The sequence below is a fragment of the Gymnoscopelus microlampas genome, assembly GCF_963454915.1.
Source record: "Gymnoscopelus microlampas genome assembly, chromosome: 23".
Taxonomy (NCBI): domain Eukaryota; kingdom Metazoa; phylum Chordata; class Actinopteri; order Myctophiformes; family Myctophidae; genus Gymnoscopelus; species Gymnoscopelus microlampas.
The window spans coordinates 1,186,181-1,208,045 of NC_139960.1; the positions used below are offsets into that span (position 1 = coordinate 1,186,181).

General features: G+C 41.4%; 2 protein-coding genes across 4 annotated transcripts in view; one reads left to right on the top strand and one right to left on the bottom strand.

Annotated features, from left to right (window-relative positions):
* Positions 1-12,128, top strand: part of helq (helicase, POLQ like) — a 36,218-nt gene extending 24,090 nt beyond the window's left edge. The window contains exons 13-19 of one of the 3 annotated variants that reach the window (XM_084049918.1): positions 1,257-1,461; positions 1,847-2,004; positions 6,832-6,930; positions 8,664-8,837; positions 9,600-9,713; positions 11,673-11,807; positions 11,907-12,128. In XM_084049918.1, coding sequence (XP_083906044.1) covers positions 1,257-1,461; positions 1,847-2,004; positions 6,832-6,930; positions 8,664-8,837; positions 9,600-9,713; positions 11,673-11,807; positions 11,907-11,942 — 921 coding nt within the window. In that variant the 3' untranslated portion in view covers positions 11,943-12,128. The remainder of the gene's footprint in view (positions 1-1,256; positions 1,462-1,846; positions 2,005-6,831; positions 6,931-8,663; positions 8,838-9,599; positions 9,714-11,672; positions 11,808-11,906) is intronic. The other 2 variants (XM_084049917.1, XM_084049919.1) reach the window with 2 other exon arrangements.
* A 6,859-nt stretch (positions 12,129-18,987) lies between these two features.
* On the bottom strand, positions 18,988-21,863 carry LOC311040050 (uncharacterized protein; the record flags this gene model as incomplete). Its single annotated transcript, XM_084050122.1, has 7 exons — positions 18,988-19,314; positions 19,462-19,545; positions 19,692-19,961; positions 20,530-20,706; positions 21,054-21,194; positions 21,326-21,589; positions 21,739-21,863. The coding sequence occupies 7 exons, from the start codon at positions 21,861-21,863 to the stop codon at positions 19,248-19,250; spliced, it is 1,128 nt and encodes a 375-aa protein (XP_083906248.1). The 3' UTR covers positions 18,988-19,247.
* Positions 21,864-21,865: the final 2 nt, after the last annotated feature.

Here is a 21,865-nt window from a genome sequence, read left to right on the forward strand (position 1 = left end):
ATACAGCTCATATTAATTAGTTTATAATAACAGGTTAAACCTAAAGACTTGTTTTGTTTTTTGTCGCAGAGCTCTGCAGTGTTCATTTCATTGACTAAAACTATGAAGGAAAATGTTGGTCGACTACCTTTTTTCATTGACGAAAACTACATAAAAAGTAAGCTATGATGACTAAAACTATGACTAAATATATTGACAATATCGTCAACTAATAAAAACTATGGAGGGACCAGTGGAGAGGAGATCCAGTAGAACTATGACTAGTCATTTTATTGCTGATCTACAAGCACACACCGTTGTGAGCTTGTAGATCTGCTATGTTTGCCATGCAGCAAAGTGTAAATCAGGCTAAGAATACATTTTAGTTGGCTAAATCAACTTTAGATTTAGTCGACTAAAATCTTATGACATTTAGTCAACTAAAGATTTTTTGGGGGCTTTTATGCCTTTATAGATAGGATAGGACAGTAGACTGACAGGAAATGGAGAGAGAGATGGGGGCTGACATGCAGCAAAGCCTTAAAAACTCTTACCTTCATCTATGTAAGTATAAGGCCTTAAACCATTACAACCAGGAGCGCATCTGTGTAACCACTTAGACCACTATTTTATACTTTGATCTACATCTACTAATCTGTGAAGTGTCTCACCACCGTGTCCCAGTGTTGATTTCGTCAACTAAAACTATAACGAAAAATGTTGGTCGACTTTTTCACTGACGAAGACGAAATGTAAACTAAATAAAAAATAAGCTATGATGAGATGACTAAAACTAAATATAGACTAAATATATTGACAATTCCGTCAACAAATAAAATCTAGACTAAGATGTTAGTGAAGGATCTAGTGGAGAAGAGATCCAGTAGAACTAAAAGACAAGTCATTTTATGTTTGCTTGCGCTCGGGTGTTGCGCTCTGAAAATAGCCGATCTACAAGCTCACAACGCGTCGCAGCGCGACGCGTTGTGGGCTTGTAGATCTGCTATTTTCAGCATACAACCAAGTGTAAAATCAGCCGTTACGACGCCATTAAGGCACCGCCAACATACATTTTAGTCGACTAAATCAACTGTAGATTTAGTCGACTATAATCTGATGATATTTAGTCGACTAAAACTACACAAAAACTAAAACATTTCAGAGACTAAAATATGACTAAAACTAAATGGAATTTTATTCAAAAGACTATGACTAAAACTAAACCAATCAATTGCTGTCCAAATCAACACCACCGTGTCCTCTCTCTGTCTGTTCAGATCAGCAGCTCATTGGAGGAGGTCAGGGCCTTCCTGTCCAGCACTCTGCTGAGTGTCCAGGAGAAGCAGCTGTGTGTGGACAGGAGTCTGCAGGACGTGGCTGACCAGGCCGTGGAGCTGCTGAAGGACAAAGGTCTGGTCACCGTGTCCTCAGAGACACACGGCCGTCTGCAGGTCACCAAGCTGGGCAGAGCCACCTATAAAGGTAAGACAGTGGTGTCTCCATTGAGACTCCGCCGGTCATCAAATTATTGTCTCAGGAATGTGACAAAAACAAAAATAAATCTCCATGAATTCAATGCCTCACGGGGTGTGTAATTGATAGAAAATAAGTCAATTTTTGGACTACTCCTTTAAGACCTATTCTACACATTCTGATCAACTGAATCATCTGAATCTAAGACTATACAGTGTACTGTAAACAATAATGACATAGTGACCCTTACTGTGCTCTGTAGGCTCAGTGGACCTGTCTTACTGTCTAAAGACCTGTCTGTAGGCTCAGTGGACCTGTCTTACTGTATAAAGACCTGTCTGTAGGCTCAGTGGACCTGTCTTACTGTCTAAAGACCTGTCTGTGTGCTCTGTAGGCTCAGTGGACCTGTCTTACTGTGACATACTGTATAAAGACCTGTCTAAGGGTCTGGAGGGCTTGATGCTGGACAGCTTCCTCCACCTGCTGTACCTGGTCACACCGTATGACATGATCCACCACTGTAAACCTGACTGGATGATGTTCTTAAGACAGGTATGACATCATTATACTGTATGACATCATTAATACTGTATGACATCATTTATACTCTATGACATCATTTATACTCTATGACATCATTTATACTCTATGACATCATTAATAATGTATGACATCATTATACTGTATGACATCATTATACTGTATGACATAATTTATACTGTATGACATCATTTATACTGTATGACATCATGTATACTCTATGACATCATTTATACTGTATGACATCATTAATACTGTATGACATCATTATACTGTATGACATCATTAATACTGTATGACATCATTTATACTGTATGACATCATTATACTGTATGACATCATTTATACTGTATGACATCATTATACTGTATGACATCATTTATACTGTATGACATCATTTATACTCTATGACATCATTTATACTCTATGACATCATTAATACTGTATGACATCATTGTACTGTATGACATCATTAATACTGTATGACATCATTATACTGTATGACATCATTTATACTCTATGACATCATTAATACTGTATGACATCATTATACTGTATGACATCATTATACTGTATGACATCATTTATACTGTATGACATCATTTATACTCTATGACATCATTTATACTCTATGACATCATTAATAATGTATGACATCATTATACTGTATGACATCATTATACTGTATGGCATAATTTATACTGTATGACATCATTAATACTGTATGACATCATTTATACTCTATGACATCATTAATACTGTATGACATCATTTATACTCTATGACATCATTAATACTGTATGACATCATTATACTGTATGACATCATTAATACTGTATGACATCATTATACTGTATGACATCATTAATACTGTATGACATCATTTATACTCTATGACATCATTAATACTGTATGACATCATTTATACTCTATGACATCATTAATACTGTATGACATCATTTATACTCTATGACATCATTAATACTGTATGACGTCATTTATACTCTATGACATCATTAATACTGTATGACGTCATTTATACACTATGACATCATTTATACTGTATGACATCATTTATACTGTATGACATCATGTATACACTATGACATCATGTATACACTATGACATAATTTATACTGTATGACATCATTTATACTGTATGACATCATGTATACACTATGACATCATGTATACACTATGACATCATTTATACTGTATGACATCATGTATACACTATGACATCATGTATACACTATGACATCATGTATACACTATGACATCATGTATACTGTATGACATCATGTATACTGTATGACATCATTTATACTCTATGACATCATTAATACTGTATGACATCATTTATACTCTATGACATCATTTATACTCTATGACATCATTTATACTCTATGGCATCATTATACTGTATGAGATCATTTATACTCTATGACATCATTTATACTCTATGACATCATTTATACTTTATGACATCATTAATACTGTATGACGTCATTTATACTCTATGACATCATTATACTGTATGACATCATGTATACTGTATGACATCATTTATACTCTATGACATCATTAATACTGTATGACATCATTTATACTCTATGACATCATTAATACTGTATGACGTCATTTATACTCTATGACATCATTAATACTGTATGACGTCATTTATACTCTATGACATCATTTATACTGTATGACGTCATTTATACTCTATGACATCATTTATACTGTATGACATCATGTATACACTATGACATCATTTATACTGTATGACATCATGTATACACTATGACATCATTAATACTGTATGACATCATTTATACTGTATGACATCATGTATACTGTATGACATCATTATACTGTATGACATCATGTATACTGTATGACATCATTATACTGTATGACATCATGTATACTGTATGACATCATTATACTGTATGACATCATGTATACTGTATGACATCATTATACTGTATGACATCATGTATACTGTATGACATCATTTATACTGTATGACATCATTTATACTGTATGACATCATGTATACACTATGACATCATTTATACTGTATGACATCATTAATACTGTATGACATCATTTATACTGTATGACATCATGTATACACTATGACATCATTTATACTGTATGACATCATTTATACTGTATGACATCATTTATACTGTATGACATCATTTATACTGTATGACATCATGTATACACTATGACATCATTTATACTGTATGACATCATTTATACTGTATGACATCATGTATACACTATGACATCATTTATACTGTATGACATCATTTATACTGTATGACATCATGTATACACTATGACATCATGTATACACTATGACATCATTTATACTGTATGACATCATTTATACTTTGCATATTATTGTCGGGCCATTCTATGTCATACAAAAGTAGCAAAAATAGCTGATCTACAAGCTGACATGGAATTCCAACACTGATGCCATCTATAAGAAAGGTCAGCAGAGGCTGCATTTTATGCGCAGACTGAGACAGTATGACGTGGAAAAAGTGTAATGGTACTCTTCCATCGATCCTTCGTGGAGAGTGCACTGACTTTCTGTTTTGTTTCCTGGTACGGCTCATTATCATTGGTTAATAGGACTGGTATGACTCATTATCATTGGTTAATAGGACTGGTATGGCTCATTATCATTGGTTAATAGGACTGGTATGGCTCATTATCATTGGTTAATAGGACTGGTATGGCTCATTATCATTGGTTAATAAGACTGGTATGGCTCATTATCATTGGTTAATAAGAACAAACTCCATAAAATCATCAATGTATCCAGCAAGATAGCTGGGGTACGACATGAGAGTATGGCAGCAATGTATGAGACCCGGGTGCTTAGGAAGGGGAGAGATATAGCTAGGGATAGAACGCACCCGTTATACAGTCAATACCACCTGTTACCACCCGGACGACGGTACACAGTGCCAATGTTGCAGGCTAGGGCTTCAAGATCATTTGTCCCCACAAGTATAGGACTCCTGAACAAACAGGCCCCATCTCAGTTCTGTGCATAAAATGTAACGTGATGCCTCTTGAACCATGACTGGTTGCCTTGTCTAGTTGTATGTTTTTTGTTATTATGTTATTGTGATTTTTTTGTATCCTGATGGCTGCTTGGCACAAAATGAATTTCCGCAAGGACAAATAAAGTATCTATCTATCTACAAGCTCAAAACGCGTCACAGTGCGACACGTTTTGAGCTTGTAGATCTGCTATTTTTTAATTGGAATCCAGATTTTCTTTTTGCTATTCTAAGTGGAATCCTGAAAAATTATTGTTAACTTATATTAACTTTTTGAACTTCAATACAAATACATTGGACATAAAAAAAGACAACAGAATGTTAATACTAGTCATTAAGCTACTAATATAGACTGAAGTAATTAAAGCGGGTCATGTTTGCATGTTAGGAATCATAACAGCTGAAATCAATAATATATCACTATTCTGATATTAACCTGTGGGCCGCATTAAGTGAAGGTGGGGGCTGCCAGTTGCCCATGTATGGTCTGGATGGTGTTCTTAAGACAGGTAAAGACATTCATGGTAACATCTTGCGACATTACTTCTCAAAGTGTGGGCCAGGGACCCTCAGCGTTCCAAATGGACCCTTACAGGTGTGTAACTCTGAGGGTGTACACATTATGCACTCTCAAAGTTATGGGGCGGGGGTCCTTGAATTTAAAACGTTTGAGAACCACTGCTTGCCTTATTTCTACGCTAAACATGGCACTGGCATGGGTTCAAATCTGTCTTGTGTTCTGTATCTCTCTAACCCTCCTCTCTCCTGACTCTCTCCAGTGTACTGTAATGTAATAGAGGCAGAAATATCTCAAAACTAGTCTAAAAAACTATTAGGTGCCTATAGTTTTCAACTGAAAAACGTTGGTTGAGTTGAACATGTTGACTGGTATCTGTGGAGTGGTATTAGTAAGTATGAATGAACATTAAAGAAGTCCTTCTGCCTCCAGTCCTCCCTGAATGTCTGGTTCAGATAGCGTCTCTGGAAAAGCTCTGTTTCAGACGTATTGACAGGGTGGACGGCTGCCTGTTAAAACGAGAGAAAAGGGAGACACTGTTTAAATGTGAACACAACTGACTCATGTCTAAACTGTACTTTCTGCTGTTTAAATAACAAAACAAAAAATAACACATCGCCCTATTATCTCTACTGTAGGCCTATGTCGTTTTATTTTTATTGTTTTATTTCTTGTTCCCTTTTGTTTTATTCTGTGTTACTTTTTCCTTTTTTATGTATTCCCTTGTCTTTCTCTAACATGTTGCAAATGTCCAATGTGTGAATTGAAAAGCAATACAAATATGAATCATAAAATGAACACATTCACTGGTTTTCTAAAACAGGCTGTAGCTTCTGACAGCATTTTTAAGCATTGTGACTAATCTTTCAAGAACCACAGAATATGTATGTCCTGTATGATGAATCCCCTGATGGTTTCTAATCACTGAGGGTATCACTGTGCTTCCGTGAAGAAAAAGAAAATATCGTGACCTCCTGTTAACTTGTTATACCCAGTTGAAAATAGCATGTTTCGCCAAAAATACACAGTAAAACACAGGAGCCGAGATACAGAATATTTCCCAAATACTTTAACCAGGAAGTGAATGGAGCAGTAAATCTTTGGATCGCGTTATCTCCTGGTTCTCTGTGAAATAATAATAATAATAATAATAATAATAATATATATATTTTTTTCTTTTTAAATGAAGGGAATGTGTTAACATTAAGACTGTATTAAACGTGTGTTTTACAGTTCACGGTGCTGTCTGCAGCAGAACAGAGGATGTGTGCTGCGGTGGGAGTTCCTGAGAGTTTGATCACCAGGAAGGCTGCTGGACAGACCACCAAAAAGGTCAGATTTAAGCCCATTCAAAGGGCTTTAGTGGTTCTCCACCTCAGCGTTCCATCTCTCAGAGGTCTAACGCATTGTAACGGGAGAGACTCCCACGTTCTCCTCTGATAAGCCTCTACGACCAATGACTATGATTGTTGTGTGATTGAAGGCTAATTAATACTTAAAGGCCTTTTTACCCCTCAACTGAACAAGCATACATCTTTTTCAGAGTGTGAACATAGTCTAATAAGTGTGTGTGTTTTTCAGCGTGTGAACATCCTCCTATAATTCTACAAAGCTCTGTCTGTGCTCTGTCTGACGGAACACCGAAGCCTGTTTTTCGCTGGTTACAGCTCCCCAGCTGTGGGATGGCCCCCCCCCGATCGATGGGATGAATGATCAAAATGCGCATGCGTCGAATCCATAGACCCACTGGCCCTCATTTATCAACGTGGTGCAGACCAAATAATGGGCGTATGGCGAGATCACCGCACCTTTCGGCATTTATCAATATATCCTGACGTTGGATTCATCCTACCGTACGCTGAGATCTCACGTCTGGTCGAGACCAGTTGTTGACGTTGGCTGCGCCCGTTTATTCCATTCTAGCCTGCGGAGCAGCATTGTCTGACGGTCTGACAGACATCTGGACACATAATCCACTCCAAAATGTGTATATCTACACTAATAAATAATCCCTGTGAAAATATATAATTTTATAAACTAATTTAAACAAGTAAGACGCGCGAACGCTGGAAGCGAACGCAGCTCGAAAATATTGTGTATTTTCGGTTAAGCTTGCAGATCTGGCTGCATTGGCTATTTGAAAACAGCAGATCTACAAGCTCACAACAGGCCGCATCGCGACGCGTTGTGAGCTTGTAGATCTGCTATTTTCAAAATATACGAGCGCTTCTGCGAGAGAATTTTCGGGAGTCCCGACCATCTTTTCATGGACAGTGAGGTCTACAAACTTACAGTAGCTTGTCCTATGTTATGGAGTTATGTCATAGAGAGTTATGTAGGCTACAGCTACACAACCTGGCTGGGTTAAGGATATAAACCCGACGCTCCAATATTAACGTGGCGGCACGGGATCACTGCATTCCGCCTGAGTCTCATGACTGCTTTATTTAGTGTAACTCGAACACGCACTGCTCGGTATGGGTTAAATAAATGGGTATACAAACGTATTCCATTCATGTGCGTGTGTGCGTGTGTGCGTGCGTGCGTGCGTGCGTGCGTGAGAGAGGCGTGTGTGTGAGTGTGTGGCGAGGCGTGCGGGGGAAACTCTTTCTTATTGGCTTTTCATGCATTTTTTGGGTCGTATTCTGGTTCTTCATGTCGTGAAGTCGGGGCTTTTGTGAATATTTAAGGGCGTGTTATTTAAATGACTCTCGTTTTTAGACGTGAGATTTATCAAAGCTCCGACCTGATGTACGCTAGGATCGGCTGTATAGGATCCTTTGATAAATGTGACTTCGACGTTGGTGTACGGCCGAATATATGGAAAAATGTAAGCCATTTTTTACGCTCCGTTGATAAATGAGGGCCACTGTGTTACACTGTTGCCGTCTGCCACAAGCACACACAGACAACGTGCTTAAGCGGCGACGGGACGCGCGCGCGTCTGTGTGTGTGTGTGTGTTTTTCAGAGTGTGTACATAGTGTAATAAGTGTGTGTGTTTTTCAGAGTGTGTACATAGTGTAATAAGTGTGTGTGTGTGTGTGTGTGTGTGTGTGTTTTTCAGAGTGTGAACATGGAGGTGGTTCATAGGTTATACCTGGCTCTGGTTCTCTTCTCCTTGCTGAAGGACACAGACCTGTGGAGCGTTGCTGAGAGGTTTCAGCTCAGCAGAGGATTCCTCCAGACTCTACTGAGCTCCTCCTCAGCCTTCTGCTCCTGTGTGCTGCACTTCACTGAGGTACTGTTTCCTGTTCCTGTTCACTGAGGTAACAGTTTCCTGATGAGCTCAATAACAGACCTCTGTCTAATCAAAGACTCAGAACACCTGCTCATATCAATCTGCGCTGCTTGAATTTATGCTGTATTCAACATGACAGACATATAAACAAACACACCAAGTCATTTACAACTAAACGTTGCTCTCAACAATGTTTTTGAAGTGATAACTAGACGATGCAGTAACCAAAAAGTATTTGTATTTGATCAACGCTTCCTTGTTTTCCGAGGCGACCGTGTCCGCCCAGCGCAACGCTTATGGAATACTTTCATTTAAAGCACGGAAATACTTTGTTTTGTTGTTACTTTTGGGTCAAGGTATTTATTTATTTATTAAGTAGCCGCGTAATAAGCGGGATAATTATCAGCGCGCTGGTCGTTGTTTGAAAAATAACCCCCTCCAGGATGATTAAACAACTCGGCTCCGGCTCCGCCGCTGTGTTGTTGTTGTTGTTGTTGTTTTTTTTTGGGGGGGGGGTCCATAACCCAAGATAACGTGATCCGAAGATGTACTGCTCCATTCACTTCTTGGTTAACTTATCACTTATCACTTATCACAGGAGCTGTATCACAGCTCCTGTGTACTTTTTTTTATTTTTTTGCGGAAGCACAGTGAAACCCTGTGCCAGAGACGAGTCTGGCACTGAATGAGTTAAGGATGTTCCAACAGTATGTGACTTGATGAATACATTGATCATGTTGTTGTTCTCTGTGTGTTGATCAGGAGCTGGAGGAGTTGTGGCCGTTCAAAGCTCTCCTGGTTGAACTGACCCGCAGGCTGACTTACTGTGTCCAGGCTGACCTCATCCCTCTGATGGAGGTGGCCGGGGTCATGGAGGTCAGCTTTCACTTCTTATACTGTAGTCCAGGGGTCTTCAGCGTTTTCAGGCCAAGGACCCCCTAGCTGAGAGAGAGATGAAGCAGGGACCCCCTCCTCTATATTGTATAAAATTGTGTTTCCTCTGAAAGTTTTTTTTCCGACTTATCCTGCTATTTTTTCCCTCTACACCTATAGCCTCTTTGCCAAAAATAGCAGATCTACAAGCGCGGCGTTGAGAGCTTGTAGATCTGCTATTTTCAGCTAATGTTCCCCTCAGAAAAGGAATTTTAGGGTTCAAGTGGTTAATGTAAAAAAAAAACTAAATCCTATCACACAAAGATTTGGCGGACCCCCTATAGTAGCTCTGAGGACCCCCTAGTTGAAGACCTGTTGAAGACCCCTGCTGTAGTCTGATGTTCTGAGTCCAGATGAGTCCGTACCATCCTGTTCCCTATGGTTACACTTGGTCACAATGTATTGAGGATGGCCCCTTGAGATGCAGCATCTCATTTTAGAGGGGGTCCTATTCACATACGTACAACATTACATACAGTACAAGTACACAATACACAATACACACATGTACAGATACAGTTAGCTTGCTCACCCTCCACCACCCATGCAATCCATTCACCAACTCACTTTAAACAAAGAAGTGGAGAATACAGTACTATGAGACCTATATCAAAGTCAGAAATAAACGTATGTACAAGCAGTGTTAGAAGCATGAACAGGTAGTTTGGAGATGTGAATACAAGGAAGTCCTGAAGCGGCCAAGAGAGGTAATTGATCTGAGAGAAAGAGGAAGGTTGTTCCAGTCAGATGGGGCTTTGTAATGGAATGACCTGCGTCCAGCTACAGAAAATATTCTTTTGGGAACAGAATAATAGGGATGTTGTGAATGTCTAAGCGGGTATGGTGTATGTATATGGTTCCAGAGACTGTTTCAAGTAGGAAGGACAGTTAGAGTGAATACATTTAAAGAGGAAAAGGTACCAGTGAAGTTGCCTTCTTGCCTTAGGCTGTAGCCAATCAAGCGAACTATACAGAGAACAGTGGTGTGTTCTGTATGGACACCTCAACACAAATCTACATAGGGAGTTGTATAATATATTGAGAGGCTTGAGATTAGTATTTACTTATACTGTAGTCTGATGTTCTGAGTCCAGATGAGTCCGTACCATCCTGTTCCCTATAGTTACACTTGTTACTGTAAATGTTAAATGGTGCATTTATAGCGCTTTTATCCAAAGCGCTTTACATAGATGTAAAGCGCAGACAGGGCTGATGTAACTCTGACGATGCAGAGGGCCACTATATATTTACACACTGACTCCAGAGGAACACGTTACATATACTGTCAGAGGGCAGACACCTCTTATCTCTGTATTTTAACTTTTTTTCCTAAATCAAAGCAGTACTTCGCTGTCACACAGAAGTAGCACAAATAGCCGATCTACAAGCTCTAAACGCGTCGCATTGCGACGCGTTTTGAGCTTGTAGATCTGCTACTGTTGCTATTTTTGAATTGGAATCCTGAAAAGTAACATTTTTATTTAATTTCAAATGCATTTAGTTATACTTATGTTAACTTTATGAACTTAAACACAAACACATTGGACATAAAAAAGACAACAGAAATGTTAATACTAGTCATTAAGCTACTAATATAGACTGAAGTCATTAAAGTGGGTCATGTTTACATGTTTGGAATTGTAACAGCTTAAATCAATAATATATCATTATTCTGATATTAACCTGTGGGCCACATTAAATGAAGGTGGGGGCCGCATGTGGCCCCCGGGCTGCCCGTTGCCCATGTATGACATAGATTGTGCATTACACCCATTTTCACACACACACACACACACACACACACACACACACACACACACACACACACACACACACACACACACACACACACACACACACACACATTCACACAGTGATGTGTTGTGTGTGTTTCTCTAACAGTCCAGAGCGAAGCAGCTCTACAACGCTGGTTTTAAGACTCTGTCTCATCTGGCCAACGCAGACCCCGGTGCTCTGGCCGACAGCGTAGAAAACCTCTACCAGAAACAAGCCAAACAAATAGTGGCTTCTGCTAAAGTGAGTGGATGAGCTTTGTCTCTTTTTTAAAGGTAGTGTACGTGATATTTTTTTTAGGTTTGATATTAAGTTTTACTGACTTCATATCATGTCTATCAGATGATGTCTCTGTGTGTTGTAGATGCTGCTCAGTGAGAAAGCTGCTGCCCTTCAGGAAGAAATGGACGACTTACTGATGATCCCTCCAGACGAGGCCTTTCTGTGAAAGAACACGCCACTAGTCTCACTTTATTCATTATTTATAACAGAGAAGTTTTATTCTCTTTGTTTTCTGTTGTTTATTTGCTCTGGAATGCCGTCTCATTAAAATGATACAAAGGATACATTTTCCAAGATATGTTTATTATAAATGAGATGTTTTGGACTGGATAGATGGCAGCAGAATGGTGCATGATGGTAAATGGCAGTGGTGTAAAGTAACTAAGTTCAATTACTAAACTTAAATACAATTATAAAGAAAAACATCACATGGATGCAACTGGGACGTATCATCAGTGTTATAGCCTGGGGTCATCGGGTGTTTCGGATCTCGCAACATACTGTACACCCTCGCCCAGGTGACCCAGCGGGTTATGCCCCAGTAGCTACCCACGGTCAGTCCTCTTAGGGCAAGCCAGGGCCACTCAGTCCACTTCTCCGGAACTACTCTGCCGGGACTGGGGGAGAGGACTAGGCTCTGTGGATTGGCCTCCTGGCCGGGCCCCTCCTTCGTCTTACCAGGTCCAGGACCTGAGCGTTGCACCAGACTCCCCCTGTTCCAAACATTTCATTCTGGCGTGATGGTTTCTTGGGCCGTAGTGGTACTGCAGGCTCCACTTGCGGCTTGCTTGAATGGCCCTCCTGAAGGCCTCACCGTGGGTTTGTTGGGCTTCTTCCTCACGGAAGACACAGCCTGGGGCGCTAACCCATACTGCTCCATATATATATATATACTAGAGTTTCGGGGGGCTACGCCCCCCTCAACCCCAGCCGCGCACGGGGCCCAGCGTGGCCGTGTGTATATTGGGGGACCCAAATCGCCGGAGTGAAACTGGGGAAAAGTTTTTTTGAAAAAGGAAAAAATTTGAAGAAATAATATTTGTTATGTTTCAGGGGGTCCACAGGGGGTCCGCGGACCCCCTGATGGTCCACTGACCCCCTGTGGAGTGTTGGGACGCGCGGGGACACCCCTGGAACATTGCGGACCATTTCGGTGTTTTTTTTTTTTTCATGAAGGTGGTTGCTTGTTTCTGGCGCAGGCTGTGCAAACCTGGCAACCCAGCGCATGCTGCCGCACGTTTAAGTGGCGTAGCGTCATGAGGGTCAGTGGGGCCGTGGCTCGGTCAGTGAAGACCCTGTAGTGCGGATGATATGTGGCATAGAGGGGCAGATTGTAAATCCACAGAGGAAACATCCGTGGGCTACCATTGGTTCAGCGATGTGTGCGGTCGCCCTGCGGACCCTCCTCCTCCACCAATGTGCAGTATTGAGAGCCCTGACGTCACAACAATTGGAGCGATGGGCACTGCACTGTGGTTGGTTAGGGTACAGCTAGGGCCCAGGTAGAACCCAGTTAAAGCCTGCATGGGCAAACCCAGTTAGGACCCGCCTTGGTCCCACATAAACATGGCTAGTTGGGGCCCACCTAAGGGCCAGGTAGAAGCTACTTATAGCCTGCATGGGCATCGCAGTTGGGACTGAAGTGGATGCCGCTGACATTGCTGACATGGGGTCCATATGGTTTAGCCCACCTTGAAACCATATGGGAACTACGCTGGCATGCTGGCTGTAATGCAAACGCTGCATCATACCTGCAGTGTGTAGTTTGATGTTGTGTGTGTAGCAGATATACCTGCAGTGTGTAGATCAATGTCCATAGGAAAGTCAATGCCCAGCAGTGTTTTTTTTCCCCAGCAGAGTTTCTAGTGTCTCTGTGTCTCTCTGGAAGAGGTTGCACATGAACTCTGCAGCCGCACTGAGGCGCTCCAAGCCAAACACTCTGACATTAAGCTGCTTCACACAACAAACATCAGCACCACGCTGCAGTTTGTCCAAAAGACACAATATCTCCTCTCCCACCGACGTCATGTGTTCATTTATCGACAGCCGTACAGACTCCTTTTGACACATTTTACGTCGTTTATCCAGCTCTCACTGACTCTCCACATCGGGCTGTTATTTTCCTGCGATCAAGTCAACGATGTGAGAGATTAGCTATCACAGACGGACGGACAGGGGGTGAAACATAGTCTTGCGCCATGCCTTTCGGCCTGGCGGAGAAAATAAAAAACCGAAAGTAAAGGAAATGGCCATTTCTGCAACAGAAGTAGTCAATAAACTATGCTATGAAAACATGGGCCACATTGGCAAAGAATGTAAGAAAGAGGCAATCATGTAGGAAATAGCTGATCTCCAAGCTTACAAAGCCTGTCAACGTGAGGCGTTTCGAGCTTGTAGATCGGCTATTTTCACAATATTTACTTGTGGAACGGAGTCAAACAGAATGGGGGGGGCCCAGATCAAGTACGTGTATTTGGGGGGGGGGCGGCGTGAAAGGGTTGATAGACACTGCTCTAATCGGAGCGAAATTATCTGAAATTACTACATGACCATAATGCAGCCTAACATGCCTTGCACGGGGCGGTCCTGCCATTACGTTAGTTATACTGTAGTTGCTGTGGAGCTAAATAGTTCTCCAGAAGACACACACAAACATACACCATCTACAATGGACGAACTGAGCAGCAATATAGACATTCACCACACGAACGTGCATTGTTGACAAAGTGATTGCACAGCCGCTGCAGGCATGACAACCAGGTTAGCGTTAGCGACATGGCAGCTATCACAGCGCCCTGTCCGTCGTGCTGCAACTGCCTGTGATGGCTACAGCAGTAACAGCAAGCTGTCTGCGATGCCATTGTCTGGAGACTGCTGTTAGCGTGACACGACCAATGAGAGTGAGCGCTGTAGTTGTTGCTAAGATACGGTGGCGTCTCTGGCCCATAGCTTGTAGATCTCTCACACATGATTGGCGTAGGCTGCGTTGCCAGGTCTGACTTTGTGTCTAAGCAATGCGCGGCTTATTTTTGCGCGCCTTTGGGCTCGTTTGCATTGTGCGCACGGCAGCGCTTGTTTAGCGTACGTCAGCGCGACGTGGCAACGGACGTGGCAACGTGAAAGGTGATTGGCTGGTGAAAAGAAACACCCGACGTTACACCAGAAATGGTGCCTGGAGAAAATGGTGACCAAAAAAAAAGTTTTGAAAAAAAGGAAAAAAAACCCGCAGCGGCTGGCTGCTGTTGTGGTGATGAGGGCGTGCGCACGGTAAACGGTACGAAGCGGGCTCCCCTTCCGTTTTGTCCGACATTTGGTGAGTAGAATTAATTATGTTGCGCGGTGGAAACGGTGTAGTGAGCAGTGAGATGTCCCCTACGCGAGGCGTAAATTCAGCGCGGCCGGCGTGGCGAGTCAGTAGGCGACATGTGGTCTGGCGGTGCGTTGTTTAGTCGATAACAGAGCTGTGGGGTGTCACCACCGAGGGTGCGGAAGTTGCTCGCCATTTATATAGTTAGATATATATATATATATATATATATATATATATATATATATATATATATATATATATATATATATATATATATATATATATATATATATATATATATATATATATATATATATATATATATATATATCGTCACATAGTCTATTCCTATGAGCCACTATAAATAGAATAACTATAACGAAAAAACATCACATGGATGCACCTGGGACGTATCATCGGTGTTGTAGCCTGGGGTCGACGGGTGTTTCGGGTCAATTTTGAGGTATTTTTTACTCTGGAGTATTTCCAATTTTCTGTACTTTTACGTCTACTCCACTACATCTCAGAGGCAAATATTGTACTTTTACTCCACTACAAGTATTTGAAAACTTTAGTTTCTTTGTAGATTTAGATTATTATTATTACAAAACATACATTAACCACTTCAGCCCTATATACATTTCGGATAGAATCGGACGCTGCCTTAATGATTTGCGGAATTTTGTTCAAATCTTATCCAATCAGGATGGAATATGAAGAATCAAACAGATTCGTCTTGATAATATGACTGTGACATAAAAAAAAGTTTACATAAGTCGGCCTCCTGGTGGCGCTGTAAAAGGCAGATGTTAAAAATACAGGGCAGAGGTTAGTTCTTGGCCTCTAGGCAGGGAGTGCGCATACAAAGTTTTACACAGATCGGTGCAGTTATAGGTAAAAACTCAAATCGGCCTGTTACAGCGCCACCATGAGGGTGACCATGATGGGCGACCGGGCCTTCTGTCACACAGCCCCATGTCTGTGGAATGCCCTCCCAGACCACATGAGAGCACCAGTCCACTGATGCTTTTAAAAATGGACTAAAAACCTACCTTTTAAAACATTTTTCTAATTTTTCATGGCCTTTGTATGTTTTCCGTGCTGAGAAAATGTATTATTATCATTATTATTGATTTGAAAATGTTCAAGTGGCATTTCTTTCTCGGCCTAGTGGGAATGTGCGTGCAAGATTTCTCGGAAATCGCACACTGTGTTCATGATTTGAGACATTTTGTTCAAAACAGAGCACTCCTGCAAACTTTGGAAGCCAATCTTAGCCAATCAGGATGGTATATGAAAAATAGTTTGGTTTAATGACTATCGAGATACTGTGTACCGATTTGCGTGATGTTTGGACAAAATCTGTAGGAGTACTGTAAAAGAAATGTGTTTAGCAAAAATCGGCCTCCTGGTGGCGCTATAACAGGCCCATGTATAACATTTTGGGCAGAGGTTCTGCTCTGGCATCCAGGGAGTGTTTGTGCACAGTTTGGCTGTGATCCAGCCAACGGTGCAGGAGATTAGCTGTTCACAGACGGAACCATACGGACGGACAGGTGCAAAACATAGTCTCGGCCATGCCGATTTGGGACAGTTATAAACACAGGCTCTTAAGCCAATGTCTCCTAAGGCTAGAGGAGTATCTAGTGCAGCAGCTTCACAGAGTTACTGTTATACTGACAATGTCTCCTAAGGCTAGAGGAGTATCTAGTGCAGCAGCTTCACAGAGTTACTGTTATACTGACAATGTCTCCTAAGGCTAGAGGAGTATCTAGTGCAGCAGCTTCACAGAGTTACTGTTATACTGACAATGTCTCCTAAGGCTAGAGGAGTATCTAGTGCAGCAGCTTCACAGAGTTACTGTTATACTGACAATGATGCTATTATTCACTGACTCATCCAAGTGACACATGAATCTATGCATTAAGTTCCGAAGAACAGCTTGAAAAGTATTGACTCTCTTGCAGCCACAAACATTTTACATTTTTTGCCAATCATGTGATGGACCATCAGTGGGTTCCGGTAGGAGACACAAAGGAGACTCTGTGTCTCCTACCGGAAAAGTATTGACTCTTGCCGCCACAAACACTTCACTCACTGAACCATCGAGGCCTTTTGTGTAAAAAAAAATAGATTGTAAATTGGTTGTTTTGGTGAAAGTGAGTGGTTAAGGGTGTGTCTGGGGTTTATATATATTTTACCAATGAAAAGTAGCTTGTGACTAAATAACTGCATTGGATCCATTGGAACTTGTTTTTCTATTTCCTGAAAATTAACAGTTTTGGATAAACAAGGTTTCCACCTGACAGAGACGATATGATGCATACACAGGTATGACACATCATTCACACTGTGAATAGGAATCTTCTCATCTTTAAAGGAGTAGTTCACCCAAAAAAATGACTTATTTCCTATCAATTGCACACCCCACAAAGCCTTGAATCCATGGATTTATTTTTGTTTTTGTGGCATTCCTAAGCTAATAATTTTGTTCCCGTCTCCTACCGGCTAATGTATCCGGTAGGAGACACAAAGTAGAGTATTTGTGTCTCCTACCGGATACACACCCGGTCATCAAATTATTGTCTTAGGAATGCCACAAAAACACAAATAAATCCATGAATTCAAGGCTTCGTGGGGTGTGCAATTGATAGAAAATACGTATTTTTTTCGGTGAACTCCTCTTTTAATAGAGATCATTACTGAGTTGGAAGAAATAAAAATACATATTGATTGTAACATGATGATTCAAACTACTGTCTGGGAGTTCAGATAAAGATGTGTGTTCCTCTTCCTGTCACTGATCATAATTAACATTAGCTATAGGGCAGGGGTTCTCAAAGTGGGGCCAGGGGTCCTTGGGGGTGGGGGGGGGGGGGTGGTTCCAGGGGGTCCCCAGCTAAACTAGTCAAAGCTGCAGCTAAACAAAAATAAAAACAATGCTTCATGTATGCTCCGCCGTACGGACGTCATATGCCAAAGATAGCTGATTTACAAGCGCATCCACAGTACGTTGTGAGCTTGTAAATCATCTATTTTGCTTTCATGACTAAATAGTCCACACAGCAGGACTTAAAAACCATGTGTACATTCAACCATGTACACAACTACCTTCAGGAGGATGTCATGTGTTTACATGCATATTCTACAACTTAGAAATTAATACCATAATTTTTTTTATTTTGTGCATTAATATTGACCTTTATTTACTGTATTCCTGGTAGATTACTGAACCTTTTTTACAGCAAACCATTGACTTTTATGATCCAAAAGTGAACCCTGTGTTCAAAGCAGCCAGATGATCATTCCCACCAAGTTACATGAACATCATTTAATGTTCCACAAGGAATCCAGTGCATCAAACCTCATGTTCCTACATCTCTCTGTTTCTGTCTCTTCTTTTTGTTGAAATACTCATTTAGTTTTGTGTTGAACATTTAAAAACAAATGTATAAATAAATATAATACCAGTTACAAAAAAATACTTCAAGAAGCTTACTGTACCTGCATATTATTTTCAGGTCTTGTTACTATAAACATATTACAAATATATATCATATATAAACATATTGCATGTATATATAATATACAAACATATTGCACAATGCTGCTTTAAATGTTGCTTTAAAAGCAAAGCAACATTTGTAACTATTCACAATTTAAATGGCACTAAAACTGTACAATATACAACTTATGTAAAATGCCATAAGTATATGAAATATATACAAATATACAGTATGTACAGCTTCACATTGTACCATTTCAATGAATGGGAAAAAAAGCAGCAAATCACCAGAGACAAACTCTGTTGACTTTGTAAAAAAAACGGGCCATCTCTGCAATGGCGGATCGTGGTAGAAATAATATTGTTCCAGTCGTTAGACGGGGCCATCGCCCAGAGACCCTTTGTTTACATCCGGATCCTCGTGGTGGATTCTACAGCTCTAAAAACATTGGTAAGAAACGCTGTCACTGGATGTACATTACCCTGTTTTAAAAAACCTCTGGCACTCATTGTGTTAAAGCACAATTGACTCATAACTATTACATTTTGTCCATTGTTATGACACATTTCTCTACAGTTGATTGGTTCACCATATTTCAAAGCGTTTGTCTTCCAGGAAGGGGGTTTTGTCCTTGAAGCAGTTGTTGAAGAGTCTGGAAAAACATCAAATGATGAAACATTTTAATTCAACAGATATGATGAGGTTAGTAAACCATGTTGACGACTGATCTACACACCTGAGAACAATACGTTATTCTATTAATAATGAACACATTCAAACACAAGTCCATTCTACTCACCGTACTGTTTGGATGGAGGTATTGATGGAGAGCAGCTGGACTAATCTGTCTGTTAGAGCATCAGTGAGACTATTGTGACTCAGACTACAACAACACAAGAAAGAGAAAGAACAGAGACATAGATTAGTATCTCATGGACACACACACACACACACACACACACACACACACACACACACACACACACACACACACACACACACACACACACACACACACACACACACTACTCCAGGACTTGTGCTTTGTGCAGGTGGGGGATCAGAGTCTCTAGTAGCTGGTCAGTGAGGTGACAGTGACTGAGGTCCAGTTCTGTCAGTCCCTCAGAGTGTTCCAGAACCAGGGCCAAACATCTACAGGCCTTCTGATCTAGTCTGGTCTCACTGAGGTCCAGCTCTCCACCCAGGGCTCCAGCCAGGGAACCTGCTCTCATCACTGTGTTCCTTTCACTGCCCACAGAGACCAGAGATAGGAGCTGGAGAAGGAGGGCTTTGCTGCATCTGGAGAAGAAATACACAATAATGAGCAGAACATTGAGATGAATGTGGTTGGAAACCTAAAAATGGGTGGCATATCTTCCTCGGCCGAGTGGGAATGTGCGTGCAAAGTTTCATGGTAATCGGACGCTGCGTTCATGATTTGAGGCATTTTGTTCAAAACGAGCCACTCCTGCAAACTTTAGATTACAATCTTTGACCATCAGGATGGAATATGAAAAATCGGACAGATCAGTGTTGATCACATGACTATAGAGATAATGTGTACGGAATTGCGTGATGTTTGGACAAAATCTGTAGGAGTAATATCAAAAAAGTTGTTTTAGCAAAGAACAGCCTCCTGGTGGCGCTATAACAGGCCGATCTGAAATGATTTGGGCAGAGGTTCTGCTCTGGTATCCAGGGAGTGTGTGCGCAGTTTCATGACGATTGGGCCAACGGTGCCGGATATTAGCTGTTCACGGACGGACACACACTCACACGGACAGGGGGCAAAACATAGTCTCGGCCACGCCCTCGGCCTGGTGGAGACAAAAAGCAACAGCAGGCAGTAAAGTGTTGTCCTTCTCACCTCAGATGGACTCTGTTGAGGACAGGGAACAACAGGTCCAGTCCACTGTCCTCTACCTCACAGTCTGATAGGATGAGCTGTGTGTCCTGGCTGCTGCTGTGTGTCAGGACAGAGATGTCCCTGCAGTGTGTGACAGTCAGAGACAGAGACGCCTCCTGCTGTTGCTCTGACAGTAATCTGAGTTCCCAGAAGTTTTCGCCAGCTCTGGCGAGGAACTTCTGGGCCAGAGCCTTGGTATTTGTGGGCGGGATGTACCTTACGCTCTGAATCTGAGCGGACACGCCTCTTACCGGTCTGAGAGCTGTGCAACTCGTCTAAAAAGTCCGACGAGAGGCAAACAGCAGTACACAACAATGGCGGCCGAAATTTCTCAAGGGGAAATTGCTTCCCGTCGATCCTATTTAGATGCAACACCCACTGCATGTGGATCCCGCCCCCTTTTCTTCATTGGCTGTTGATTTGAATCACAACGCAGTGGCCGCGCCCCTGCTGTCCAAGCTCCGACGCTAACCCTCCCAGACTACTCTGACAGGTCCACAGAGGAGGAGCAGGACAGATCCAGTCTGTACTGTAGAGCTCTGAGCAGACCTGCTGCTGCTGCCCCCTGCTGTGTCTGGCAGGTACTGCAGCAGTGGAGGAACGTCAGCAGCAGACTCCTGTCAACACTGGTATGCGGATGTACAACATAACACATTTAATCATCACTTCATTCATCAAATATTATTAATATAAAGTATATAACCATAAAATAACTAGACATGCATGTTACATTGATAATTGTCTACATCCATCTTACCTGAGATGAGAGACTTTGTCCAGAGAGTACAGGATGTTCTTCTTTGCTTGTGGTGGTATGGAGGTCCACAACAGACTGAGTTCTGTCACTTTGTCACAGTGTTTGAGGGTAAAGAGCAGAGCATCACAGTCCACTGTGTCCAGCTCTGTGTTGTTCAGGTTGATTACATATTCTAATGACCTCAATAAACTGGACACAGGAATGTCACTGGAATGACATTTATATGTCTCGCTGATGGCACTCAATGTAAAGCTGGGACTGGGTCTGAAAACATGGGTTATTGTTAGTATAGAATGCTGACTTAATATTACAGTAATACTTTAAGTGTAAAATGTATAAGCCATTATGTTGTATTGTCAAAAGCTATTGTCTGCACACACAAACAACAATTATTCACTGATCATTAAACTCACCTTTTAAATAAAACTCTGTCCAGAAAGGGTAAAAGAGCTGCAATGCTTCGCTCTGACATCCTGTTCTTCCTCAAGTCCAGACTGCTGTAGCAGATAGAGAAGAACCTCCCAGTCTGTGGAGACATAG